The following is a 23611-nucleotide window of genomic DNA, read 5'->3' as shown; positions in this document are numbered from 1 at the left end:
ATTTATAATAAAAAAAAGAAAGTAAAATGATTAATGAGGTCATGCACTTTGGTATGATAACGCAAAAAGAAAGTTAGGAGAAAAAAAGTAAGAGAGTCTCTTCACAATTCGTACAAGGAAAATCCAGAAACAGAATCTAAATGAAAGAGCAAAAGGCAAAATTAAAAAAAAAAAATGGTGGGAGTTAAAAGGAGAAGTGAGCAGATTTTGCATGTGATGGTCATGTGGGCGTGTGGGAACAATCTTTCCTAATGTTCATGTGGCCGTTGTACGTACCACATATTCATTTTTCGCACGTAATTAAAAAAAAAAAAACATTTACGTAAGTCATTTCAACTATATTTAATAATTTATAGTGTGTTAGAAATTACTGGTATAGAATTAAATCATACTGAACAGAAATTTTTATTTGGTATTTAGTGTAAGTTCATTATAAGATTTTAAAAATGTAATTTAAAATATAAATCATCATCTGGTGACCTAAATAAATACTCCAAGATATCATTATCTTTGATATAATATATGAATATTAGTTCATTTCGAATCATTTAATTCATATGCAACTGCTACTATTGATGCTCCTAATTAAATATTAACTCCTGCTACTACTACTGATGTTGTCTACGTACAGGTCTTCCTAATTACATTGATAATAATTGGTCTGTCCAAGTATTTTGTAAGACCTCATTTTTAAGTTTGTATATCGATACACAGAGAACATGAGTGGAATGAAATGAACCGCTCAGAAATTTTCTAACTAGAAAATATATCTTGTCAAACAATGATAATAATCAGTCGGAAATCTATACACAGAGAAAATGAGTGGGAAAACTGAAAAGAGTTGTGTATGGGAAAATCATTCGAGGAAGCTTCCTAAAGGACATTTTCGGATTCTTTTCTTCTTCTTCACGTACAAAAAGAAGATAAATAGTACCACTACATTATTATTCAGTTATTGGTTGTTATGATGATTATTTATAAAATCTGACTATAATAATTATGATTATAATAAGTCCATTTAACATTAATACATTTAATAGAACTATAAAACATTACTAGTCTCCTCAAGAAATCGTACTAAAAATAGAAAAGACAAGATAACATATAGACATATTATACAGATAAACTAAAATAAAACCCACATTAATTAGCCGAATTAAGTTTAAGTAGCGACCCAAAACTGCTGCTGCTTCCAAGTGAGCATTGGTTTAGGCTCACGACCATTCTCCTTGCATCTTCTGCTGAATCTGCTAAACTTTTTATTTCCACTTTTACCCTCCAAGTTCTCACTAGTTTCCTCGTCGATGCCCTCCTCTGTTTCTTCTTCTTCCTCCTCCTCGTGATTGTGACTAAGAAGAGAACTTTCCGACGTTAAAATGAGACGAAGCCTTCCTTCACCACGTTCTGATACAAAGCAACTAGGCGGAGACGAAACCCTAATTGCTTGAACTACAATTCGACCATCTTCTCCTAACCATCTCACCATACGATTATACTTTGAGTCTTCAACGAACTTTATCGGCGGTGGGAAACTGTTGTTGCGACTCATCGGCGGTGTCTTGTCCGGCAAGTTAGTATCTTCTTGAGGTTTCAGTTGACGAGGAGGAGCCCTAGGAGTAGTGGTTGCTTCAAACGCAAGCAATGACAACTCGTCACCACTCTCGCTTCCTGTTTCGGTTCCGAGACTCTCAGTGCACATCTCCAAGCTTTTCTCGTTCAGTTTAGAAACAGAGCGTTTCTCCATCGGGTGAACATAAGCTTTATCCTCTTTGGTTTGGGCAATGGAAGTGATATCGGACATAGATTGTAGGAAACTCAACCCACCCATGTCATCTTTTTGATAGAAACTCTCGTTTATTTGAGGTTGACAAACAACAAGTGACATTTTTCTATGTTCTTTAGAAAAATAGCAAAACAAAGAATCTGAAGGAGGGTTTGTGATTGTTGTTGTCTTGCTGAGATCTTTCAGTTTTTCTCGTTAGTTTTTTTTTTATAACAAAAAAAAATGGGAACGAATGAGAGAGATTGGATGTTAGTTAAGAAGAGAGGAATGAATGTGAAAGGGAAGAGGGAGGGGTGAGCAAGTATTTATAGTGGCGAGTCCACTTGGCATTGGATTCTTTATATTATTCGACACCTTTTATTGCATGAATATATAATAAAATCTTATAATCCCTATTAATATGGAACCATTTTAACTGGCACCAGATCATCCAAATTTTGGTAGTTTTTCTCTAGTGAAAAACTTTAAATATATGAAAATAGTTTTGTTGTCTACAAGTTACACAAATTACGGTTCAACCTAGATAATAACACAAGAGCATATTAATACAAACTACTAAACTATATGTTTTAGATTTTCATATGTCTAACTGATAAACTTGTTTCATTTGTCAAATTTCATACATAAACCTTTCAGCGCGCCACTAATAAACCATTGGTACTCTTGCTTTAATTTTGTATAATCTTTATGTTTTGTCTCGGATATTATCAGTGTCGGAAATGGAAGGATGAAATTATAAGTTTGTGTTGTTGTTGTTGTTGTTGTGTGTTGCCCAAAACAAAAAAAAGGTGTTGATGTTGCTGTGTTGTTGTGTCGTGTCAACAACTATTTAAAAAGTTCGTAGCAAAAAGCTTAAAGAAGACAACAAAACAGAAAGATGATACTTAAACATAGAATTTAGACATTTTAAACATTCTCAATAGCCCCTTAAACGCATATTCGACCTATAGCACTATGGAGAAAATGGCTTTAATTTGTCATGACATTTAATTGCCTAAAGATCTATGAATTTGCATCATTATTTTATTCAGGAAGTAGGATTGAGATAAAGGTGTAGCATCAACTAACCCCGGTTATTCTCACCACAAGTGACATCGTTTAAAAGCATAATTTTTGTAACATGTTACTAGACACATAATTTGTATAGCTATTATTCAAAATTCTGCTAACTATTATAGTTTGGCTGTAATTTTTGTACAACCGACCAAATTGATTCGTAAATTTCATGAAAAGTATCCTACTGAAGAGGCTCACGTAACCTATAGTCACTCTCACTTGAGTGATTTTGTTTTAAATTTTTTGGTCTCTTCCTCAAGTTGTGGCTGTAACTTATATTGTGAAATATCTCTGCCTACAAGATTTGATTCATTCCTTTGCATTCGTGTAAGTTAGTATTTTTATAGAAAATACATATTTTCAGGTAACTGCTTATTTCCAGCATTAAACCCGTATTTAAAACACCCAATAATAAGATAGTTCATATGCTTTTTTTTAAGGAATTAAAACGATTTGGAGATGAACTATATTATTATGGACCAGCCACTATTTGCTGATATTAATAATAAGATAGTTCTCTCTTTTTTTTTTGTTTAATTAACAATAATAAGAAGAATAATAATATAGTATCGAAAGACCAGCCACTATTTGCTGATATTAATCTTTCAAACAAAATACGGATGATAGAAATTTATTATCCGTTCAGATCAGATCAAATACTGGATATATCTAGCTATACCCGTAACCCAGCAATTTTTGTCCGTTAAAAGACAAAAAAAAAAAAAAAAAAAGTGAAAGACCAAAATGCCCTTATTGATGAAAGTTTCCAACACTGATAATAATTGAAGGCAAAGAAATCACAAAGACAGAGAGTTTCCAAGTCCACCACACTTTCACGGGACCTAAGTTACACTACCAACTTGCAACTGATTGCAAACTGATATGACCCATAAATAATATTAAATAAAAAGGTATTTGCTTCTGTATGGAAATTGATAAGAGTAAGTGCAGAATCAAACGAAAACAGTAACATGCTTACCAATCAATACTAGAATGGCCAAATGACCCCAAATCAGTTTCATGTCCAAATCCTTGAGATTGTGTTTCTTATATTGCAGCATCTCAAGATCATATTGACAGTTTCCTAATACTTGTTGGTACATTGAAACCAGATTCAAAGAAAAAAGAAGTACAACATACGAAGAACCGAGCTTTCTTCTTATGATTAATCTACACCTCAAATTGTAATGAATGATTAAAAACATGTATGCCTTGTAATAGAAAACTTATGGGAATACGAGCACGAATTAATGCTCGGGTTAGAGAGTGACTCCTTCTATAGTCCATAGGTTCTCAAAGAAGTAACAAATGTAGGGTCAGTTAAGGAACATAGACAATAAGCATGTCTCATACTAACATAGATGATAAGTAGTGATGTCTATTACAATTATTTAGTTAATGGAACAGTACACTAAAAAGCTACGGGTAGCAAAAGAAGTTTCCATTTCAAGTGAGAAAAACTTTTCAAAACTTCATGTGTTGTGAAAACAAAAGTTTTTTGGTAATGAAAACTCGACAAAGACCAGTTAAAAACGTGTGTAGTATAACTTACTGGTAAGTAAAGCTATAAGCAAGAATCTGTACCTTATTTTCTCTCTCTCTAGTGAGCCCTGACCATCCGAATTTCGCATTCGCCAATCGCTGTGTTTCCGTGTGTTTTCCCCCTTTTTGGTTTTAGATTTGCCTAAACCAATCAGAACAAGAGAAACCTGGAAACAAGAACCAAAAAAAGTGGGCTTTCTCTGCATCATCATTCCACTTCTGGTCCCCAACTGAAAAGGACAATCCAAAGCTAGATCCCTTCAAATTTTCCTTTTTGTTTTCGAAATTTTCGCAATTTTTAATATTATTTTGGAAGTCTATGTTTCTTTCTGATCTTTAGCAACAAAGGAAGGTGGAATCTGTTTCACGTTTACACAAAAACATGTCAACTGGAGATTTTCTCTTTCCCTAACTTTTGACCATACAGTATGGTCCATACTTAATATTCTCTCTTTGTTTTTAATAAAATAAAAGGTTTGGTTATCAAGCATATATGTCATTAGCTTAAAGCTATGACTTTGTTTAGAAAACTTAGGAGGACCATATGGCAAGCTTTTATACAGTGTTAGACTTCTAACGTTAATTCTAAACAATCTCCAGTATCAAGCATTAACAAGGTTTATTCTAGCACCTCTGGATTTTTAAAACTTCTCGAACCAATCCTTAACTAAAAAAGAAATTCAAGCGTTTTATCTTTAGAAATCACAGCTAGCATATGCTGAGAATTACTCTCCATGGAAACTTATACTAAGATTGTTTTTTTCCCTCATATTTAAGCCACTAAAGTCAAAAGATTAGTACATTGACAACTAAGTTTAGATGCTCTATGCGGAGAATCAATTTCATATGAATGTATCAAGCAATTCATGAACTCTAGGAGACCATAAAATCCAATTGACAGAAAAAATGAGTCAACTAACATATTTACCTGTGATATGAGGTACATGTGCAGGTCAAAGATCAGAAGAAAATTTTCTCCATGAGTCTCTTGAGCTTCCAACTCATCCAGCGATTTGTATCACAAACAATCTGAAAAAGAAGCTAAAAAACGTTATACCAAAGTTTCACGCCCATAATGCTATTGTTTGGTTCTTTCAAGAACCTCCCCAATCTTTTGAATTCGCATTCAAAAAAACCATCAGTGAGTCCATTTCAAGTCGGAACTGGCAGGTATTATTCATTATGACAAAGTACATACACTTGCCCCCCACTGAACAATGTCAAGAAGGGAAAACCCGACATTGTGTTGGAATAGCTAAAGTCTCATCTCGTCTCGTGATACATGAAGGTTATCAATATCAACTTGTAGCAACTGTAATTTACTTCTAATATCTGATAATTCTTTCTGGATTCCTAAAAGACGATCAAGTCTTAGCTGAGCTTCTTCTCGATAAGGCTTGGCAACAATATTCACAAAGTTAACTAGATTACTCGTCGCATCTGAAAGATCTTTTTGCATAGCGTCTTCGAGCTGTTGAGCCAACGCATCAGCCACTTTATTCACCTTACCAATTATAGCCTGTCTTCGATATGGGAAGTTTGCTATAGCCACATACCTGTCACATAGATTATGTTATGCATACAACCAGTCTTTCTTAAAAGTCATAAATATGCCTCTAGTTGCAAGAAAAAAATACACTAGGCGTGATCTAAGAAGGTGGAGTAATGAGACATTGGGAAGAGGGGAAATTTAGAGCAGTGTTATTACCCTCCAGCGGAGCAAAGGCCAAGAGCAAGAAGATCTTCCAGTGTGGTCGGTAGCACTGAGGTTAGAAGTGATGCAGACAGTCCTGCAGCTCCAAGCCCACCAACTGTCACAAAGAACTAGAAAAGGCAAGCAAAACTCAACTATGTCAAAAGTGTCACTTAGATTGATTCTTGAATAGCGAGACGAAGTATCTGGGAAAATACGGTACTGAATTAACATCTCCGTCAGATCATAGGTTCGGATTGAACAGATGACACAATTAAACAATGATGAAGATCAAGACACTTTAATCGACTGAATTCTAGTTAGAACTTAGACTAAAAGTATTTAATACTTGAAGCTCACCACTTCTCGAATATCTTGTTCCAATCGTTTTGATGTGGTTCCGGCACTCAAGTTCTGTATTGTTTTCAAGCTGACTTTATCAGTTTTCTGAAGTAAGTCATATGTGTCTATGCCCAATTGCGTTTTTGAATTGACATATGTTGGCCATTTGTTTTCGAATGATTTCAGAGACAGACTCCCTTCACGGGCAGTATTTGATTGTAGCCATTCAGCATATTTTCCAAGCAATTCCTGCAAACAGTGAAATGTAAAGTCAATCAGGTCACAACAAGACATTGTTAGACAATATTTACTTTCTGCATGAATAGTGACTATATCTCAGACCTCATATATATGACCAACATGTCCCCAGTTAGGCCAATACTCAAAGAATAAAGCATCACACTTACTTTCGCATTTGTGAGTGCTGGAGCGAGTATTTCACCTTGAACTTTGGATGTAGCTGCTACTGAGGCCGATTTTTCCCCTTTGAACACGTACGAGATCGCAAGATCAAGGCTTGATAGTCGCAGGGTAGTTCCTATCAGATCAACAACTTGTAATCTGGCATTATCAATCTGCGATAAAAGCCAGAGTACAAAACACAAAAAAGCCAAGTTAGAACAATCCAATTTCCTCCTTCGTGATTCAACAAGATAATATCTAATAGAATTTATACCAACGAGAGAGCCTGCCTTCTCCAAGAAATGCTCTCATATTCCATCTTAAGCGCGTATTCTTTAGTTCGACTGATAATCTTGTCTGCTGAAGCCAAGTCTTCCCTAGCAGCTAGGCAATCTTGTCTCACAAGAGCTTCCACAGAAGAAAGGAGACGCTCAGCAATCGCCATGGGTGTCTCCAATTTAAGCCTTATTCTCTCCATCCCGGTAGCTGTTGAGCTATCCAAGAAGCTATAAAGAAATTTCTCAAGTTCATTGAAGCTCTGGACTCTCCAATTAGAACCAGGATCTGCGATCTCAAGATCATCTCTGCCAACCAAAGAAGCTGTTGAAAGCTTCGCCTCAAGAGCAGACCGTGCGGACACCGGATACAATATCACATTTTCTGTATTAAGCAACTTCCGTGTATTCTCTTTAACAAATGAAATAGCTTCCTCAAGCTGCAGCAGTAAAATTAATCTTTAGTCAAGAAAAATCCAGCAATTACAGAGACTATCAAGGAAAAGACATAAATATTGTTTCTGATAAACCTCACGAGCATCACGATAGATATCAGATTTATTCAGAATAAACACAAATTTCTTTTTCCACTGCTGTGTGTACCGGAGAAACGCAACCTGACAAACGCAATGAGATGTAAATCAGCCTACAGTAAAATCAAGACAGCAGGAAGCTCCAGAGGTAGAGATAGAAATGACATGGGTATGATGACATTGAGAAGCTTATTCCTTCTTTTGAAACTTTTTCAGATTTTCAAAATAAGAACCAAATATTCATAAGGTTAGTACTTCGTAGATGATCATTTACATACAATTTGCCATGGACGTAAAATCAGTTTTGCTGTACCAATAACAACTCACCTCTCAAATGTATTGGCCTAAGCTTTACCAAAATATGGACCAACAGGACATACTGGTTCCAGCAATAGCTATAACACTCATTACTTTGAAAATAAATTAGTCTAGTTTAAATTTATAATCAACAAAACCTTGATATATGCATTCAACCTAGTGACAACTTTCCCTTCCCTACACAAGGTCTTGATGGTCTATACATGACTTAACTAACTACTTTCGTGAAAAATAGATCTAACAAGCTACTTAGGCAGATACATATTGAGCAAAAACAACAACAACTAACATGCCAAGTAAAACGGTAACTTCTACCTCACTTTCAGTTAAAGGGCGGTCAGCAGAAAGAACAAAAACAAGCAAATCTGCACGTGGAACAAATTCTTCTGTAAGACGCTGTTGCCTTTGAAGGATCACATTGGTCCCAGGTGTGTCAACAATATTTATCTGCTCGAAAGGAGAACAACCCAAATCAATTCCTCCAAATAATTAGTAAAAATTCAGGACTGCGATGGTAGAATTTTGAATTACTCACATCCTTAAGTATTGGTGCAGGAAGATAGCATACATATTGGCCATCTGGATGTGTTTGGCAACGTTGTTGCTCTTCGGATTCCAAGTCAGAGTAGCACAGAAACGTGATTTCATTGGTAGTGGGGACTACCCCTTCTTTCAGGTATCTCTTCCCAAGAAGTGCATTGATAACCGTTGATTTTCCAGAGTTAAATTCCCCCTAGTACCAGCAAATTGTGGATTCCAATTAATTATCCATACAAAAACTATTTTGAATCATAAAGGCAACTTGTCCCACTTAAAACATCTTCCAAGAACGGCATACTCACAAGTCACAAGAAAGCGAAAAAACTATGTACACAAGCAGATGGTACAGTTAAGAAATATGCAGTTCCCTTACAACCAGATCCATAAGCAAATTAAGAAGAGAAGCATAGACAGAACAAAAGAAGAAGCGAAACATCATAGTCATAGGCGACGAAAGAAGATATTGAGAAGCACTAAAGGACAAGTGACTAGAAGCATGCCCATTGTATCTCAAGCTATCTAGTGCTGGCAAAAGTGTGTAACTAAAATGTTTCTGGAATGAATATAGAGCTAATACCAATGCAAATTCCTGGAATCACAATTTGACGGAGTTGAGTGCAGAATTACCACTATAACCATCAGAAACGGCTCATCGATCCGAGAAACAGCATCAATTAGAAGGGAGACTTCCTCCATCTGTTAATGAAAAATAGTCGAAGAAGTAAATGAAACCATATTATAACCACACAAAAACCTACTTAGAACCATTTCAAAAAATTGACTTCAACTACCAAATGTTTGAAATAAAAATCACCAGTGGAGCCGCCTTGTGGATGATTTCAATCGTCTCTCTCAACACAGATTTCTCCATTTCTACTATTAGTTTCTGTTTGTCCTCTAATTTTATGAAGCCAGCAGAATTCTTTTTCTCCGGCAGTTCATTCATATTTTGTGTCTCATGATTATTTACAACATAAGCTCCATCAAGACTCTGGCGAAGAGCTACATCCCTAGAAGAACGCAAATCTTTCAACGAAATAACAAAACCAGAAACACCTGATTTCAGTAACTGCAATTCTTCTTTAGCTTCTTCATTGCCTCTGCAAGTCACATATATCGGTATTTTCACGCTCTTCAACAAAGAATCCGCCACTTGCGTATCTTCTTCACCAGATCCAAGTATAAGGAAATCAGCACCCTCGGAGCTTGAGGCAATTAGAGCAGAATCAACATCCTTCACAATCCGAGCTACCAGTGGAAGAAGTACCGAGTCGGGGTTGGATCCCATCAATGTGTTTCTCGCCACAATCGCCGGAAGACCTGTACATAGCATTGAGAGACAAAACTCACTCTATGAGAAATTAAATGCTAAAACTGAATGAAATCAGTTGTTACCTTCGTCGGAGAGAGCAACACCACTAGCACCAACGGCGGAGGCGATATCAACACGTTCAGCGATCAAGAGGTAAGCACGGCCTTTGACAAGTGATTTCAGCAAACAAGCCGCCTCGTAGAGCTTACCAGCGGTGGCTCCGCCATCAATCACGACGATTTGAACCGATTTAGCTAAAGCACGGTCGACCAAATCAAGAGTCTCTTCACGATTCCCGCTCATAACCTCGTCGGCGTCTAGCCGGAGAAGTAAACCGGGAACGGCGAGTTCGGGACGCTTGTAACCACCAGGATAAAGAGTTCGCGGCCTAGAAGAAGAAGTCTGATCGGCGGATTCATGCGAAATGTTTCTGATCGAGAGAGAAGAAAAACGCCTATGACGTGGAGGAGTAAAGGAGGATAACTTAAAGCACCGGCCAGGAAACGGTGGAGATGCGGCGGAGATAAGAAACGGTGACGTCACACATTGCCGGTGAGAGATTAGAGTTCTCATGGAGAGAGAAAGAGAGAGAGTGAGATACCTTCGTCTGTGTTTCTGATTAGTTTTCTTATCTCTTAAATATCCTATTGGCCCATCCCAAAGCTATAAGACGGACGGCGCGATTAATTACTTTTCAAACACATGAATTAACGTTTTCACATATGTGTTCATATCCAAAAGGTCCAAAGTATACCACGAAAAGGGAGAAAAACAGATTTAAATTCGTGAAATCCCTCTCCCACAATTAAATTTACTTCTTCCAAACAAAGACAAACGGCTTGAACCAGTCAAGTAAGTGATACGGCACCACTAGATGTTCCAGAGCCTCCATCTTTTTTAATACGAAGAAGATTTGTCCTTTGTGTGTATGAATTTAACAAGTTTTAATTATAGATTTGTGTGTGTATGAATTTAAAAACCTAGTACGTAGCATCAGGGAATGATATCATAGCTATTTTAGTTGAGCTTTCAAATAAGAGATGATCAAAATTTAGAACTTCTAAGAACATGAACGAATAAACAACTATTTTCTTTTCAAACCAACTAAGGTAGATGGTCACTGAAAGTATATACATCAGATAAAAGTTGCTTGTTATTCCAGATGAAGTTGGACCGAGAAAAAAAAAAGTTACTTGTTATTCAATATGTTTGGATCTTTGTCTTGCAGATTGCTATATAGGGTTGATAATGGGCTTCGTTGTAATGGGTATACAGTGTATAAGAATCGGCCTTGTGCAACCAATCCTAATATGTGTGTCTCATTAAGGTAAGTGCTTAAGATTAGAAGAGTAAAACACTTGACTTATCAACTATGTCAACTAAGGGTTCTATATTTTTATTAAATAAAAAATAATTGAATATTTTTTAGAATGATTTAATAAATTTAATGCTATTGTTTGATTTAAATGTATAATTCACCGCGAGAAGAAATTTTATAACTCAAATTTTAAAGTTTTAAGTTGTATTTGTTTATTTTGTTAAATGTTTAATATTGTATAATTGTATTTTGATTGTTGTTTCTCGGATTTCACCCGTAGTACATCATCCCATATTAATATCGAATCAAACCCGTCAATTCTAAAATTTCACCCGTGGTAGTATTTAATTGTATAATTATATTTTAATTGTCATTCTAAGATTTCACTCCTAATTCTATCGCAAATTATTATCAACCCAAACCAGTCAATTCTAAAATATCACCCGTAGTACACCATCCCATATTAATATCGAATCAAGCCCGTCAATTCTAGGATTTCACCCGTGGTAGTATTTAATTGTATAATTATATTTTAATTGTCATTCTAGGATTTCACTCCTAATTCTATCGCAAATTATTATCAACCCAAACCAGTCAATTCTAAAATATCACCCGTAGTACACCATCCCATATTAATATCGATTCAAACTCGTCAATTCTAGGATTTCGCTCGTGGTAGTATTTAATTGTATAATTATATTTTAATTGTCATTTTAACTCCTAGTTCTATCGCAAATTCTTATCAACCCAAACAGTCAATTCTAAAATTTCACCCGTAGTATAAAGTTTAAATATTTATAATATTTAAATTTCTTATAAAAGAATCAAAATGTGTTTTAAAAAAATTAAAGTTTTAAGTTTTTTTTTTTTAATATTGTTAATTTTGTTTAGTGTTTAAGATTATATAATTACATTATGATTGTCATTATATGTTTTTCTCCATAGCATACTATCCCATGTTATTATCCACTCAAACCTGTCACACCATATAACCCCGTCCCGTGAAATTAAACACAAATTTGTCATTTTATTATAAATTTCAAATATTTATAAAATTAGAAACTTCAAAAAAGATTAATATTGACCCAAACTTCATCATTGAATTTTGAGTGTTATATCTAAGATTTCTCTCGCAATATATCGTCCCGTATTAATATCTTTTATATTGTTTAAATTTCTTGTAAAATTTAATTTATAATTTTTTAAACTTTTTAAAGTTTCAATTTTTTAAAATAAATAACCCTAGGAAACAAACCATTTTAATTTAAAGATAAACTTTATAAAAAGTTTTTAAAATTATAATATTTAACTTTTGATAAAGTTATAATATTTATAATTTCTTGAAACATTTTAAAGTTTCAATTCTTTAAAATAATAAATCCGAGTAAAATCAGATAACTATTTTAATTTTGGACGCTTGATAAATCAAGCTTCCTGCTCATTCGTAATCAGAATCATTTTGGTCCTTTTATAATATGGGTCTGAACCATTGTCCAATTTTTCTAAGCGATGTGGGACATTGTACACATATTATTTCTTCATAGGTTGAATAATATATGTCCGTTTAAAAAACTTTGAATTACATCATATTCAGAAAAAAATATAATATTTTATTAACTATATATATTTTATATAAATTCAAAATAAATAAAGTATAAGATCAAATAAAAATGAAAGAAGAATTATATATTTATGTTTAAATTAGGTAGAAATATTTTAGGAAATTGGTTAAGGTAAATAAGAAATATGGTTAGTTTAGAGATATTGTTTATATTAAATCATTAATTTTCGTTTTTAATTATTAGTTTTTAGGTAACTTTTCCAAAAATTAATGTTATCCAATATCAGAACAGAATTAAACATGTTATCCAGGATCCGAACAGAGTTAAACCGGGTAAAACCCAACCATTTGAATTAATTGTTGAATTATGGCTCAAATCTTCAACATTATCTTCAAAAATCTCCTCCAAAAATGTATATATAGATTAAAGTTTAATCAAAACTAATTATAAATTTGTGTGGAAGAAAACGAAACATAATAGTTCAAATACGAAACAACAGGAATAGTAACATCATCTAAAGGCTCTTGGAGAAATTTTTAATGCAGATAACAATTGTGAACCAAGTTAGGGTCTTAATCATACTCTAATTCATCAGGTGTGATAGGTCTCTTGAGAGGAATCACAGACTTTTTCTCTACATCTCTTGATAATGCCTTCCTCATATCTGTTTTTTTAGATCAAACGATTTAAGATTTAAACAAAAGAAAAAGTTAAGCGCGAATCATAGATAAAAAGAAGTTAATCAAAGCCTCACCTAATCCATCTTCCTCTCCTGAATAATAGCGTAAAACCCGCCTATAAATTATGTATCCAAGCTGCCAGAAAAAGGAGAAACGGTTTGTTTCATCAAAATGGCCATCAAGAAGAAGCCTATGAAGGAGATTTGACACTAATAAATGGAAATATGTAAAATGTGTGCATGTCCCATTTACAACTTCTTCTTTTTTTCCTACAATGTCATCAACATTATGAGGCTTCTAATCAATTTCATAATCCTAATATATTACCTTTTCATACATCTTGATGGCTGGTGTGTTGGAAGCTCTTACAAAAAGATCCACAAAGTAGGCTTTATCACTGCAATCAATAACCACAAGTATAATAATCATTAGAAGACCAGAAATTACCAGATAATATATAAAATCAATGAGGAGAAATTCAAGATTTTCTTCCTTTGAAACAATCTAAATATATCGGTTTTCAAATAAATAAATGGTCCACTCGAAAGCCAATATCAATATATTAAGGCTTTCATATTTTATATCATAACGATCCATATCAAAGAGAACACTAAAACTTGAGATGCTTTGTAATTGTTAAGTCTTACATCTTATCACTTATATCTTCCAGAAGGTTCATCAGTTTCTTTGCAAGTTGCTGCCTGCGGTATTCTGGAGAGACAGTGACGGCTGTCACATGACCATGCCAAGATTCACCCTGTCCTTCAACTTTACCCATAACTGAAACCATGTAGAATCTTAGTTAGACACATGCTTTTAAAATTATATTTATAAGAACAAGTTTTACATATGTCACTTACGTTGGATTCTCAAGAATATCAACCATAACATTTCAACTATACAAAAGAACATTTCAGTGACACTGCTTAATTTTCAAATGTGTTAATATCCAAAAGCTTAGTTTTACTCTCAGTTCTTTCAATGGTTTCACTATACTTCCAAGGTCTCTTTCCAAACTATACCACGAAAAGGGAGAAAAACAGGTATAGTAATAGGGCACCACGAGAACAGAACGTCAATAATGAAGCATATATCGTACTTGAAGAAAATAAAGAAAGATAAAGCCTTGTATAAATCACATTTCGAACCAATCCAATAAGGTATAGCATCATTATACTACAAACACTGAAAGACAGAAAAATTTGAGCCTTGATATAACTCATAACTCATTCTCTGGACATTTAGAAGTTAGCACAAACAATCTTAAGCCATGCTTCCTATGCATCTTCTACCCCATATCAAGATTTCTAAAACCGCTAACTACAGAGACTAGGACTAATACAAGCAGAATTTGTTTAAACACTTATACATCCTGGTTTGTGTTAATCAGTTTTCAAACAGAGTCACTCTTCCTGGTTTTAACAACATTCAAGCTATCTCCATCTGATAACCAAAAAAAATCAATAGTGGCTTTTACACTAACAGTTTATCATCTAAGTTTCAACCCTAAAAGTAAACATAATCTCCACGAATTTCAAATTCCTAAACCAACGAAGACATAAAGAAATCAAAACGAAGAGAACAAGAGGATTACTTACTATAACCCATGACACGATTGCCGGGACCTTCAGCAACATGAAAATAGTCAGGCCATCTCGCTAAATAGGTCATGTAGAAGGACATATTGAACTGTTTCACGAAACAAAATTCGAACAAAAATCAACAAAATCGCCATAGCAAAACAAAGCAATAATCAGACGAAACCAGATAATAAGAAGAAGAAACACGAGATTACTGTTTCAGTGAGGTGGTCCAGATTCACGGAAGTGAATCGGAGAAGGTCATTGCAGCTGAATCTACGTATCGTCGTCATCTCTTCTTTTTCTCAAATCCCTTCGAGCTTCGTCAGATTCTCTGGAAAAAGAAAGAGGAGACAACAACAAAGCAATATACATGGCCCAGTTAGAAAATTAATAAAGCCCATTTATATTTGGGCCTATAACACTGATGACGTCATGTAAAAGATGATCAAATTTCATTATCTCCCGTCGTCGCGACCTTCTCAGACAACAGAACCAAATCCTCGGCGGCGATTGAAGAAACCTTTCCGATGGATCTGCTCAGGGAAGAGATTCTGAAGAAACGTAAGAGTCTAGCTGAGGAATCTGGTGGTAAGAAGTTCTTCAAGCGGTCTGAGATCGAGCAGAAGAAAATCCAGAAGCTTCGAGAGGAAGAACGACGCGAGCACGAGCTTAAGGCTCAGCGGAGAGCCGCCGCCGCCGCTTCCGGTGGAGATGGAAAATCATCCGGCTCTGCTCCTGGTTCTTCTAACGCAGCTACGTCTGCGTCTTCCAAATCCTCTGCATCGGACGCTGCTGCTATCGCCGATTCAAAAGCCCTAACCGACGAAAACCTAATTCTCCCGAGGCAGGAAGTGATTCGTCGTTTGAGATTCCTTAAGCAGCCGATGACTCTCTTCGGAGAAGATGATCAATCGCGGCTCGATCGACTCAAGTACGTTTTGAAGGAAGGATTGTTCGAGGTTGATAGTGATATGACTGAAGGACAGACGAATGATTTCTTGCGTGACATCGCAGAGCTTAAGAAGAGGCAGAAGAGTGGTATGATGGGAGATAGGAAGAGGAAGAGTAGAGATGAGAGAGGAAGAGACGAAGGTGATAGAGGTGAAACAAGGGAAGATGAACTTAGTGGTGGTGAATCGAGTGATGTTGATGCTGATAAAGATATGAAACGTTTGAAAGCTAACTTTGAGGATCTATGCGATGAGGATAAGATCCTTGTGTTTTATAAGAAGCTGTTGATTGAATGGAAACAGGAGCTTGATGCGATGGAGAACACTGAGAGGAGAACTGCAAAAGGGAAACAGATGGTAGCCACTTTTAAGCAGTGTGCTAGGTATCTAGTTCCTCTCTTCAACTTATGCAGGAAGAAGGTAAAGATTCTTGCTTTCGATTGTTAATTAGGTGTAAATCATTGTTTGGCAAGAAAATTGTTAGGGAGATTATCTCTGTTTATGAAATTGGAGATAGATTATCTCAGTTCTATCTAATAAGCTTAGAGAACTATGTTTATTAAGCATAGTTTGGGTAGGAAGACCAATGTGCAGTGTTTAGGTTCCATTAGTTTGTGTACTTTTGATTATATGGCGACAAGGACGAGTTTTCTAATAAGTTCTAGTGCTAGGTAGACAATGAGAACGTAGAATAGCAAGTTGGAATCTGTATGCACCTTGAATTTGCCATTGAGGCCTCTGTTAGTTATCTCCATTTAGCTGAAGAAAAATAGGCTGGAATGTTGAATGCAGAAAAAGTTTCTCTCTTTCTGTCTTTGTCTTATAAGTGTTAAGAATGTATACTTTCTTACACTGAAATTTTATGAGGTTTCGTGAACTTGATCTTTCTAGTTATGGCTTAAAATTGCAGGGTTTACCAGCTGACATTCGTCAAGCTTTAATGGTGATGGTTAACCACTGCATAAAGCGAGACTACCTTGCTGCAATGGACCACTACATCAAACTAGCTATCGGGAACGCGCCATGGCCTATTGGAGTGACTATGGTTGGTATTCACGAACGTTCAGCTCGAGAGAAGATTTACACCAACAGTGTTGCTCACATCATGAACGATGAAACCACTCGCAAGTATCTTCAGTCAGTTAAAAGACTGATGACTTTCTGTCAAAGACGTTATCCAACTATGCCTTCTAAAGCCGTTGAGTTCAATAGCTTAGCCAACGGAAGCGACTTACAGTCTTTGCTAGCCGAAGAGAGATTCTTTGGTGGTAATCGTGAACAGGTCTCAGAGGAGAGACTCCGGCTCATGCCTTCTCAGAGCGAAAGCTAGTCTTACTGTGTTTTCTGCTTTGTTGTGTTTTTATTTTTGTATCAAAACGTTGACTCTGTATTATCGTCTATTTAAAACGTTGACCTGATTGTCTAGTCTTATGTGGCATGTGGGAAACATATCCAAACTCATAAAACGACATGGCCTAAAGATCTAGTAAGGGTAAGAGGAGAATCGAATCTTGGAACCTTATTGGTCCAAATGGTATGATCACCTTATCCCAAAATGTTCGATTCTCATCTACCCTCTCGTTGTCAGATTCTATTAAGCCATTTCATCTCTATCCATTTACTCCACAGAGAAAGATTCAGAGAAAACAGAAGAAACTATGGCAACTCAAGCCGCCGGAATCTTCAGCCCCGCCATAACAACCACTACTTCCGCCGTCAAGAAACTCCACCTCTTCTCATCAAGCCACCGTCCCAAGTCTCTCTCCTTCACCAAAACCGCCATCCGCGCCGAGAAAACAGAGTCCTCCTCTGCTGCCCCAGCCGTGAAAGAAGCTCCAGTTGGATTCACTCCCCCGCAGCTAGACCCAAACACACCATCACCAATCTTCGCCGGAAGCACAGGAGGTCTCCTCCGTAAAGCACAAGTAGAGGAATTTTACGTGATCACATGGAACTCACCGAAAGAACAAATCTTTGAGATGCCAACAGGAGGAGCTGCGATAATGAGAGAAGGACCGAATCTATTGAAACTGGCGAGGAAAGAACAGTGTTTGGCTTTAGGTACGAGGTTGAGGTCAAAGTACAAGATCACTTACCAGTTTTACAGAGTGTTCCCTAACGGAGAGGTTCAATATCTTCACCCGAAAGATGGAGTTTATCCAGAGAAAGCGAATCCAGGAAGAGAAGGTGTTGGACTAAACATGAGATCCATCGGTAAAAATGTTAGTCCCATTGAGGTTAAATTCACTGGGAAACAATCTTATGATTTGTAAGATTTTAATTCGTATTTTATATAATAATGCTAGACAAACAAAACAAATTTAAAAAGGGATCACACTACATGTAAAATCTTGCGGATGTTATAACAACTCTTTGAACTTTTCAAGCAGCTTTGTTTTGGTTTTGTCGATCGAGTGATACCATATCATGTGGTAAGTGAAATTCTCTAGTTTGAGAAAGACAAAAAAAAAGTCCATTACTTGGGACAGGGTTTACTAATGGTCAGCCATTTTTATATCACGAAGTAAAATTCTTGCAACCAGAGATTATATGAGTTATCTGAGAATTTCTATAAACATCATAAAGGAGCCACTTGATAGAGAAAACACCTCTCTTTTATTCCTTCATGTACAACTTCATTAATGTCCCAAGAAACTTAGCTAGAGTTGTTGATTGAGCCTTGCCCCTGCCGACATGGAATCTGCGACACCACCAGGAGTTGTCTTCATCTCTGAACTGCTTCTAAGTTCCGCTCCAACCACTGCCTCCGCATCTTCACTTGTCACCACCTTGTCTCCGGGAAGCCTCTCCGCCGCATCCTACACAACCCAACAATCCGAATGCACCAATTTATTGGACTTTTAGAATGAAACACTAATAGAAACAAACAAACCAAAAACTCCATCATATTGAATCCATCTCGATGTTAGCGATAGAAATAGTCACAAATCATTTCCAACAATATCTGTTGTACCTAGACTAGCTACTCTGAAATTTTGGACCGGAACTTAAACTAATCTATCTAGGCTAATATGAAATTTACAATCACTACATTGATTTCAATATCCCACAATAATCTCTCCTCTACCTTATGTTTCTGCAGTTATCGAAATAAAGCAAAATTATAAAAATGTCATTACTGTGAGAATATCTGCTATATTCACTTTGTCTTCCTCCGACACCGTCTGTTCATTAGTAGTAGCAGCCGCCTGAGCCGCTACTGCAAGACCACCGGGTCGACCCTTAGACTCACCGGTGGCTCTAGTTTCGGCGGCTTGAATCGCAGCTGCGTCTCTACGGTCGACAGGCTTATCTCCAAGAGACAAAGCTGTAGCCTCCAAAGCCTCCCCAATCGTAACCGTGTCTACGGATCCCATCGTCGCAACCGTTGGGTCAGGTTGAGAGAAACTATCGCCTTGCTTTCTTGCCACGTCATCACCGGAGACGCTGAAAACGATGCCGTATTGATCATGTGGCCGTGTGTTGTCCTGATCTCTTGGCCTTTGAGGAGAATGCTGATGCTGTGCCATTGCTTTGTTTTGTTTTTATTCGAGGCTTCGGAGCTTCTTTGGTTTGTTATTAATGGGATTTTGGATCTTGAAAGTAGGAGCTTCTCTGTTTATTTTCGATGTCTGTTTGACACGTGGATGTTTAACTCCACACTTGTCTTTGCCGCATGTTGATGACATGGATCGACCTTTTTGGATTTGAATTAACAAAAAAGGTATTTTTGATTTTGCTAATTTTTCTTTTGATTGGTTAGTTAAATTGATGTGGACCTTAAAAAATTATATGAGCCCTACTTAAATTTTATTTTGAGATTTTTTTTTTTTAATTAAACACAAAAGTCATCAAATTGTACTAGTACATGCTTGAATAAATAAAAATTTTGAAATAGTAACAGAGAAATTATAACGGTAACATAATGATCAAGATACAACGAGAGAGTCACAGAAAAACAGAAGATAATAAGCCTAAAAAAAAAACAATTTGGCAAAATGCAATCATCGTGTGGTTTTCTTATCATTTCTGGTTCTTTTTCTGAACTCTCTCTTCTCTTCAGAGTATTGCTTCTTCATCAAAAGGCTGGACATTGCCGCTCTCACAGCTTCTGCCGCAGCACTCATTACACTCTCTTCTATTGTAACTTTACCTTGTAATTGCTCCAATAGTTTGGTCCCTCCTGGAATCTGCTCGTCTTCAAGTATTGAAGATGATTCGGTCTCAAGGCAAGAGATGACCCGAACCCTTGAAAAACCAGGATGGTTCGAACCAGGCAGGTTTGAGGCTCCTGATACCATCCATAGTAATCTTGAAGATGCACTTACAGCTATACTTGTAGGAATGAAACTTTCTCCAGGGATTTTTATCACCTACAAGATTATTTACCCGGTTATATAATTGTTTTGTTGATTTTACTGGATTTGCTAACAGGATTCATACCTTTGTGATAGAGAGAGTATGTGCTGTCAAATCACAGCTTAACAAGAATATTCCTTGAAAGCTGCATTTACATTAATAGAGGATCAAACATCTGATTTAAACGAAACGTATGTGGGCTAAAATATTAGACTTGCCTTTGAATTGCCACTGCTGCAAGAGACGAATTCGGGATAGCGCATATGTCAGTAACTGTGACTTGGGTCGGCGACTCATTTTCATTAGACTCTGCATGTCCTGCCTTCAAATACGCACAAACAGAAATCACTAACGCTAAAAAGATACACAACCAGATATATAAAGATAAATTTGCAGATGAATGTAATAAGGATCGAAATTTCTACCACTGTACTAACTTCACATGTGTCGAGAAGAGACCCAGATGTAATGTCCCACAGTCGAACCTGAAATTAACAACATTAGCAAGGAGTCAAGCATCACTCACTGGTCGTAAGAACTGGAGATATAGACTTTAAGATCACTTACAGTTGAATCTCCACTTCCAGACATGAGGTATCCCTGAGTAAGCTCTGGAGTGCTGACAAATGCTGTGCAGGTAATGAACCTATTAAGGTTTAAGATAATGTTAATGGAACTGTTCAATACTCTCAGCTTTGTTTACAATCTTCCATTTTGTAAACAACACTCTGATAAATATCGTAGAAACCAAACATTAAGAATGCAAACAGAATATTTGGGATCAGATTAGATGTTGCTTTAAACTCTAACTTACTCTGAATGTCCAAGACAAAAACTCTGTATTTCATGAGCCCCTTCTAGAGGCTTCTTGGGAAAAACAGTCACCTGTGATGGCAAACAGAATCACTATAAGACCAATCTGAGCAAGAAAGGTATGACATTGTGCATTAGTGGATTAGACTAGCTTACCCTTATCTTAAAGTCCCGGTCTGCACTAAGAATATATCTACCATCTGGGGAAAACTCCTATGAACAAGAACAGATCAGAATGAGTGACATAGTAAGTTAAAACTTCAGCTTTTCATCATGCAAAAAAAACGAGACAACATATAAGAAAGGCCTATTGACAAAACTTTATCTTACCAGGCTAGTAATAATACTACAATAATGGGAAAGCAGCAGCGCACCCTTCTTACTAGGTAAAGTTTTACCGTCATTGATCCCATCCAGCTCAATCACCCATACAACACCAAACTTGTCCGCATAGCAAACATGTGAGTCATCACTACTTATAGCAACTGCGCTAACTCTTTTCTCAGAACATCTGCCATTAATATGATATTATAAGCTTAAGAAACATGAGATAAGCATAGAGTCTGTTTTGGATAAAGAGGGAATTGCAATGCTAGAAACACAATGCGTGAAAACTAAAACTAAAAATGGACCACCAATTAATCATAGTAATTATTACGATATGTAGTAACTAACTTACACTGTGTTAAGACAGCGCCAAGAATCTGCGGACCAAATCTTGACAAGCTTGTCATCGCCTGCGGACACAAAGAGCTTGCCACTTGTACTGTACCGAATAGCTCTAATGGATTCCTTACGGATAGGCCCATCAGATTCATCCACCAAACTAACTGGGCAATTCTCTCTGTCAATTTAAACATTTAAAGCAATCGGTTAACTAGATAAACTAAACATTCCTCTATTCCAAGTTTAACACATTTGTATTGGTGATTAAAATTCAATTGAATCAGCTTTAAAGCACCATAACAAAATTCGTCAAAAACTTGTTAAATTTCACAAAGCCACACGAAGAGAAGTTTCAAGGTTCCGATGTCTGAACCCAAGTCAATAGCAAGTCTAATTATCCTTTCAAAACAAACCAATCTATGAAGAGACATGTTCGAATTTGATTATGAAGGAGGCAATGAACTTACATAAGATCGAAAATACGAAGATCCGAGCCGACAGCGACAGCGACAGATTTCTGAGATGGATGAACGGAAATCAATGCAGGAGCAACTTCGAGTTTGTTTTGGATTTCAACTTCTTCGATGTGAGATTCTTCCTGCATTGTTGTTGTTGTTGTTACACAGAGAACAAAGGTTGGAGTTTTTAGGGTTTAAAGCAGTTCGTGAAAAAAAGCCGCCACAAAAGCACAAACAACAAAATCGATTTTATGTATTTGGATTGTTTGGATGTTAGTCTAATCGTTTTCTCATTAGAGTTAAGAAATTGAGCGTGTTAGTGTTTGTTTGGTACTACTCGTAAGACTGGGTTTCAACCATAGTTGGGCCGGAAGTCGAAACCTTATGGGCCCATTGGACTATATTTCCTGCTTTCGATTTATTCCAATAAAGATTCTGTTTTCGTATGTTTTAATCTTTATAACCAAGTAGGAAATTCGAAACTCGATTGGTTGGTTGACTTCTCTCTCTTCTCTCCCTAATATTTTTCAGAGAGAGAGGTTCTTATATGTTATCTCCGTCCGGTTTGTTTTTACCGGAGTTTATACTCGGATGAAGTCCGGTTCTGCTGTTAGTTAGCCGTCAACACGACTTCTCCGTTGTCGTGTTCTTGCCGTCAACACAGCTTTTTCGTTGCTGTGTTCTTACCGTTAACATGGCTTTCTATTGCCATGTCCTTTTGCTCATACAAAAGCTTGATGTTGAAGACTATGGCTTCTAGGATTGTTGAATCGGGAGAGTTTCGTATGCGCCAAATCTATTCTCTTTTGCCATAATATACTTCATCCATTGAGATTTTGCTTTTGGATCTGATGGTTTTCTAACGATGTGTGGTTTTCACTTCCACACAAAAACGTTGGATCCATCGGATTTACGACAGCTTATGTTACCTGCGTCTAAGGTTTGGTTAAAAACTCATTTCCATCTTAAATTTCGATTCCCTTTTGCTGCTTATAAAAATATTCAGAGATTCACTTATATTATCAAGGGTGGATTACTTCAATCTCTACATCTTATTTCATGATTACGATGGTTTTCTTATGAATCTATCAATCATTTGAGATTAGTAGATTGATTTGTTCTGTAATCCATTATTATCATTATCAGTGAGAAAAAAAGAAGAATTCGTAATCGGTTGTAGTTCCGGCAACGTATTCTGATTCACTGGATTTGGAATCTCTGCATGCGGTGAAGGATGTGAAATAAACACGTATCCTCAACTTATCCCCATCGATGAGACACGTTCTTGAGTTTATCCTTTCTTGGGCCTCTTGTTTGGGCTTCGTTGAAAGTTGTCTTTGATGTTTATGTAATTGGGTGTGATGTTATGTATTATTATTTCAATAAAACTGCAGTTTCAGAGGAAAAAAAAAAAAAAAAACAAGTA

At 36.3% G+C, this 23611-nt stretch overlaps 9 protein-coding genes and 2 long non-coding RNA genes across 15 annotated transcripts; 5 read left to right on the top strand and 6 right to left on the bottom strand.

Annotated features, from left to right (window-relative positions):
* Positions 1–1005: 1005 nt before the first annotated feature.
* FAF2 (FANTASTIC four-like protein (DUF3049)) lies at positions 1006–3314 on the bottom strand. The gene has a single exon (NM_100199.2). The coding sequence runs from the start codon at positions 1883–1885 to the stop codon at positions 1163–1165; it is 723 nt and encodes a 240-aa protein (NP_563678.1). The 5' UTR covers positions 1886–3314; the 3' UTR covers positions 1006–1162.
* Positions 3315–4304: 990 nt separating this feature from the next.
* On the top strand, positions 4305–4653 carry AT1G04173. The gene is made up of 2 exons (NR_138663.1): positions 4305–4393; positions 4539–4653. It is a non-coding gene; the product is annotated as an other RNA (long non-coding RNA).
* Positions 4366–5354, bottom strand: AT1G03165 (uncharacterized protein; the record flags this gene model as incomplete). Its single annotated transcript, NM_001331390.1, has 2 exons — positions 5310–5354; positions 4366–4548 (listed from the first exon to the last, which is right to left on the bottom strand). Exons 1-2 carry the CDS (start codon positions 5325–5327, stop codon positions 4366–4368), a joined length of 201 nt encoding a protein of 66 aa, NP_001322637.1. The 5' UTR covers positions 5328–5354.
* Positions 5355–5495: 141 nt separating this feature from the next.
* Positions 5496–10429, bottom strand: FZL (FZO-like protein). Of its 4 annotated transcripts, none has more exons than NM_100198.5 (11): positions 9880–10429; positions 9299–9804; positions 9112–9180; positions 8480–8677; positions 8260–8391; positions 7624–7710; positions 7093–7533; positions 6824–6991; positions 6435–6665; positions 6090–6205; positions 5496–5937 (listed from the first exon to the last, which is right to left on the bottom strand). In NM_100198.5, exons 1-11 carry the CDS (start codon positions 10367–10369, stop codon positions 5637–5639), a joined length of 2739 nt encoding a protein of 912 aa, NP_171815.3. In that variant the 5' UTR covers positions 10370–10429; the 3' UTR covers positions 5496–5636. The 4 variants fall into 4 exon arrangements, with proteins under 4 accessions (NP_171815.3, NP_001322638.1, NP_001322639.1 ...); NM_001331388.1 differs by having other exon boundaries at positions 6859–6991; NM_001083983.1 differs by having other exon boundaries at positions 5532–5937; positions 6759–6991; positions 9880–10408.
* Positions 10430–10590: 161 nt separating this feature from the next.
* Positions 10591–10806, top strand: AT1G04167. Its single transcript, NR_138662.1, has one exon. It is a non-coding gene; the product is annotated as an other RNA (long non-coding RNA).
* A 2205-nt stretch (positions 10807–13011) lies between these two features.
* AT1G03150 (Acyl-CoA N-acyltransferases (NAT) superfamily protein) lies at positions 13012–15276 on the bottom strand. The gene is made up of 6 exons (NM_100197.3): positions 15152–15276; positions 14955–15045; positions 14004–14136; positions 13684–13753; positions 13431–13491; positions 13012–13340 (listed from the first exon to the last, which is right to left on the bottom strand). The coding sequence occupies exons 1-6, from the start codon at positions 15227–15229 to the stop codon at positions 13249–13251; spliced, it is 525 nt and encodes a 174-aa protein (NP_563677.1). The 5' UTR covers positions 15230–15276; the 3' UTR covers positions 13012–13248.
* Positions 15277–15386: 110 nt separating this feature from the next.
* AT1G03140 (splicing factor Prp18 family protein) lies at positions 15387–17429 on the top strand. The gene is made up of 2 exons (NM_100196.3): positions 15387–16309; positions 16800–17429. Exons 1-2 carry the CDS (start codon positions 15467–15469, stop codon positions 17217–17219), a joined length of 1263 nt encoding a protein of 420 aa, NP_563676.1. The 5' UTR covers positions 15387–15466; the 3' UTR covers positions 17220–17429.
* On the top strand, positions 17428–18383 carry PSAD-2 (photosystem I subunit D-2). Its single transcript, NM_100195.3, has one exon. The coding sequence runs from the start codon at positions 17548–17550 to the stop codon at positions 18160–18162; it is 615 nt and encodes a 204-aa protein (NP_171812.1). The 5' UTR covers positions 17428–17547; the 3' UTR covers positions 18163–18383.
* A 166-nt stretch (positions 18384–18549) lies between these two features.
* Positions 18550–19499, bottom strand: RAB28 (responsive to abscisic acid 28; the record flags this gene model as incomplete). 2 transcript variants are annotated; one of them, NM_100194.2, is made up of 2 exons in its annotated part: positions 19030–19499; positions 18550–18708 (listed from the first exon to the last, which is right to left on the bottom strand). In NM_100194.2, the coding sequence occupies exons 1-2, from the start codon at positions 19417–19419 to the stop codon at positions 18550–18552; spliced, it is 549 nt and encodes a 182-aa protein (NP_171811.1). In that variant the 5' UTR covers positions 19420–19499. The 2 variants fall into 2 exon arrangements, with proteins under 2 accessions (NP_171811.1, NP_001322421.1); NM_001331387.1 differs by having other exon boundaries at positions 18978–19466.
* Positions 19500–19713: 214 nt separating this feature from the next.
* Positions 19714–22444, bottom strand: TRM82 (Transducin/WD40 repeat-like superfamily protein). Its single transcript, NM_100193.4, has 10 exons — positions 22195–22444; positions 21741–21905; positions 21392–21572; positions 21218–21274; positions 21063–21133; positions 20816–20894; positions 20674–20733; positions 20467–20570; positions 20333–20393; positions 19714–20262 (listed from the first exon to the last, which is right to left on the bottom strand). Exons 1-10 carry the CDS (start codon positions 22329–22331, stop codon positions 19894–19896), a joined length of 1284 nt encoding a protein of 427 aa, NP_563675.1. The 5' UTR covers positions 22332–22444; the 3' UTR covers positions 19714–19893.
* Positions 22445–22655: 211 nt separating this feature from the next.
* Positions 22656–23589, top strand: AT1G03106 (uncharacterized protein). Its single transcript, NM_202021.2, has one exon. The coding sequence runs from the start codon at positions 23051–23053 to the stop codon at positions 23246–23248; it is 198 nt and encodes a 65-aa protein (NP_973750.1). The 5' UTR covers positions 22656–23050; the 3' UTR covers positions 23249–23589.
* The last annotated feature ends 22 nt before the right edge of the window (positions 23590–23611 follow it).

The sequence above is a fragment of the Arabidopsis thaliana genome (genome assembly GCF_000001735.4).
Source record: "Arabidopsis thaliana chromosome 1 sequence".
NCBI classification, from domain to species: domain Eukaryota; kingdom Viridiplantae; phylum Streptophyta; class Magnoliopsida; order Brassicales; family Brassicaceae; genus Arabidopsis; species Arabidopsis thaliana.
Note: the sequence above shows the minus strand (reverse complement) of the source record. Positions and strands in the feature narration are given on the sequence as shown.

What these genes read in the sequence shown, in the direction of transcription:
- FAF2 (NM_100199.2), bottom strand. Translation starts at nt 1,885, where the DNA reads ATGTCACTTGTTGTTTGTCAACCTCAAATAAACGAGAGTTTCTATCAA.
- FZL (NM_100198.5), bottom strand. Translation starts at nt 10,369, where the DNA reads ATGAGAACTCTAATCTCTCACCGGCAATGTGTGACGTCACCGTTTCTT. An exon ending in CGTTTCTGATGGTTATAGTG is followed by an intron (nt 8,678 to 9,111) that starts GTAATTCTGCAC and finishes TGCTGGTACTAG; the next exon opens with GGGGAATTTAACTCTGGAAA. An exon ending in GAAGGCAGGCTCTCTCGTTG is followed by an intron (nt 6,992 to 7,092) that starts GTATAAATTCTA and finishes CTTTTATCGCAG; the next exon opens with ATTGATAATGCCAGATTACA.
- AT1G03150 (NM_100197.3), bottom strand. Translation starts at nt 15,229, where the DNA reads ATGACGACGATACGTAGATTCAGCTGCAATGACCTTCTCCGATTCACT. An exon ending in CAATCGTGTCATGGGTTATA is followed by an intron (nt 14,137 to 14,954) that starts GTAAGTAATCCT and finishes ACATGGTTTCAG; the next exon opens with TTATGGGTAAAGTTGAAGGA. An exon ending in AGGAGAGGAAGATGGATTAG is followed by an intron (nt 13,341 to 13,430) that starts GTGAGGCTTTGA and finishes CTAAAAAAACAG; the next exon opens with ATATGAGGAAGGCATTATCA.
- AT1G03140 (NM_100196.3), top strand. Translation starts at nt 15,467, where the DNA reads ATGGATCTGCTCAGGGAAGAGATTCTGAAGAAACGTAAGAGTCTAGCT. An exon ending in TCAACTTATGCAGGAAGAAG is followed by an intron (nt 16,310 to 16,799) that starts GTAAAGATTCTT and finishes TTAAAATTGCAG; the next exon opens with GGTTTACCAGCTGACATTCG.
- PSAD-2 (NM_100195.3), top strand. Translation starts at nt 17,548, where the DNA reads ATGGCAACTCAAGCCGCCGGAATCTTCAGCCCCGCCATAACAACCACT.
- TRM82 (NM_100193.4), bottom strand. Translation starts at nt 22,331, where the DNA reads ATGCAGGAAGAATCTCACATCGAAGAAGTTGAAATCCAAAACAAACTC. An exon ending in GTAGTATTATTACTAGCCTG is followed by an intron (nt 21,275 to 21,391) that starts GTAAGATAAAGT and finishes TCTTGTTCATAG; the next exon opens with GAGTTTTCCCCAGATGGTAG. An exon ending in CTGGAAGTGGAGATTCAACT is followed by an intron (nt 20,734 to 20,815) that starts GTAAGTGATCTT and finishes TGTTAATTTCAG; the next exon opens with GTTCGACTGTGGGACATTAC.
- AT1G03106 (NM_202021.2), top strand. Translation starts at nt 23,051, where the DNA reads ATGTGTGGTTTTCACTTCCACACAAAAACGTTGGATCCATCGGATTTA.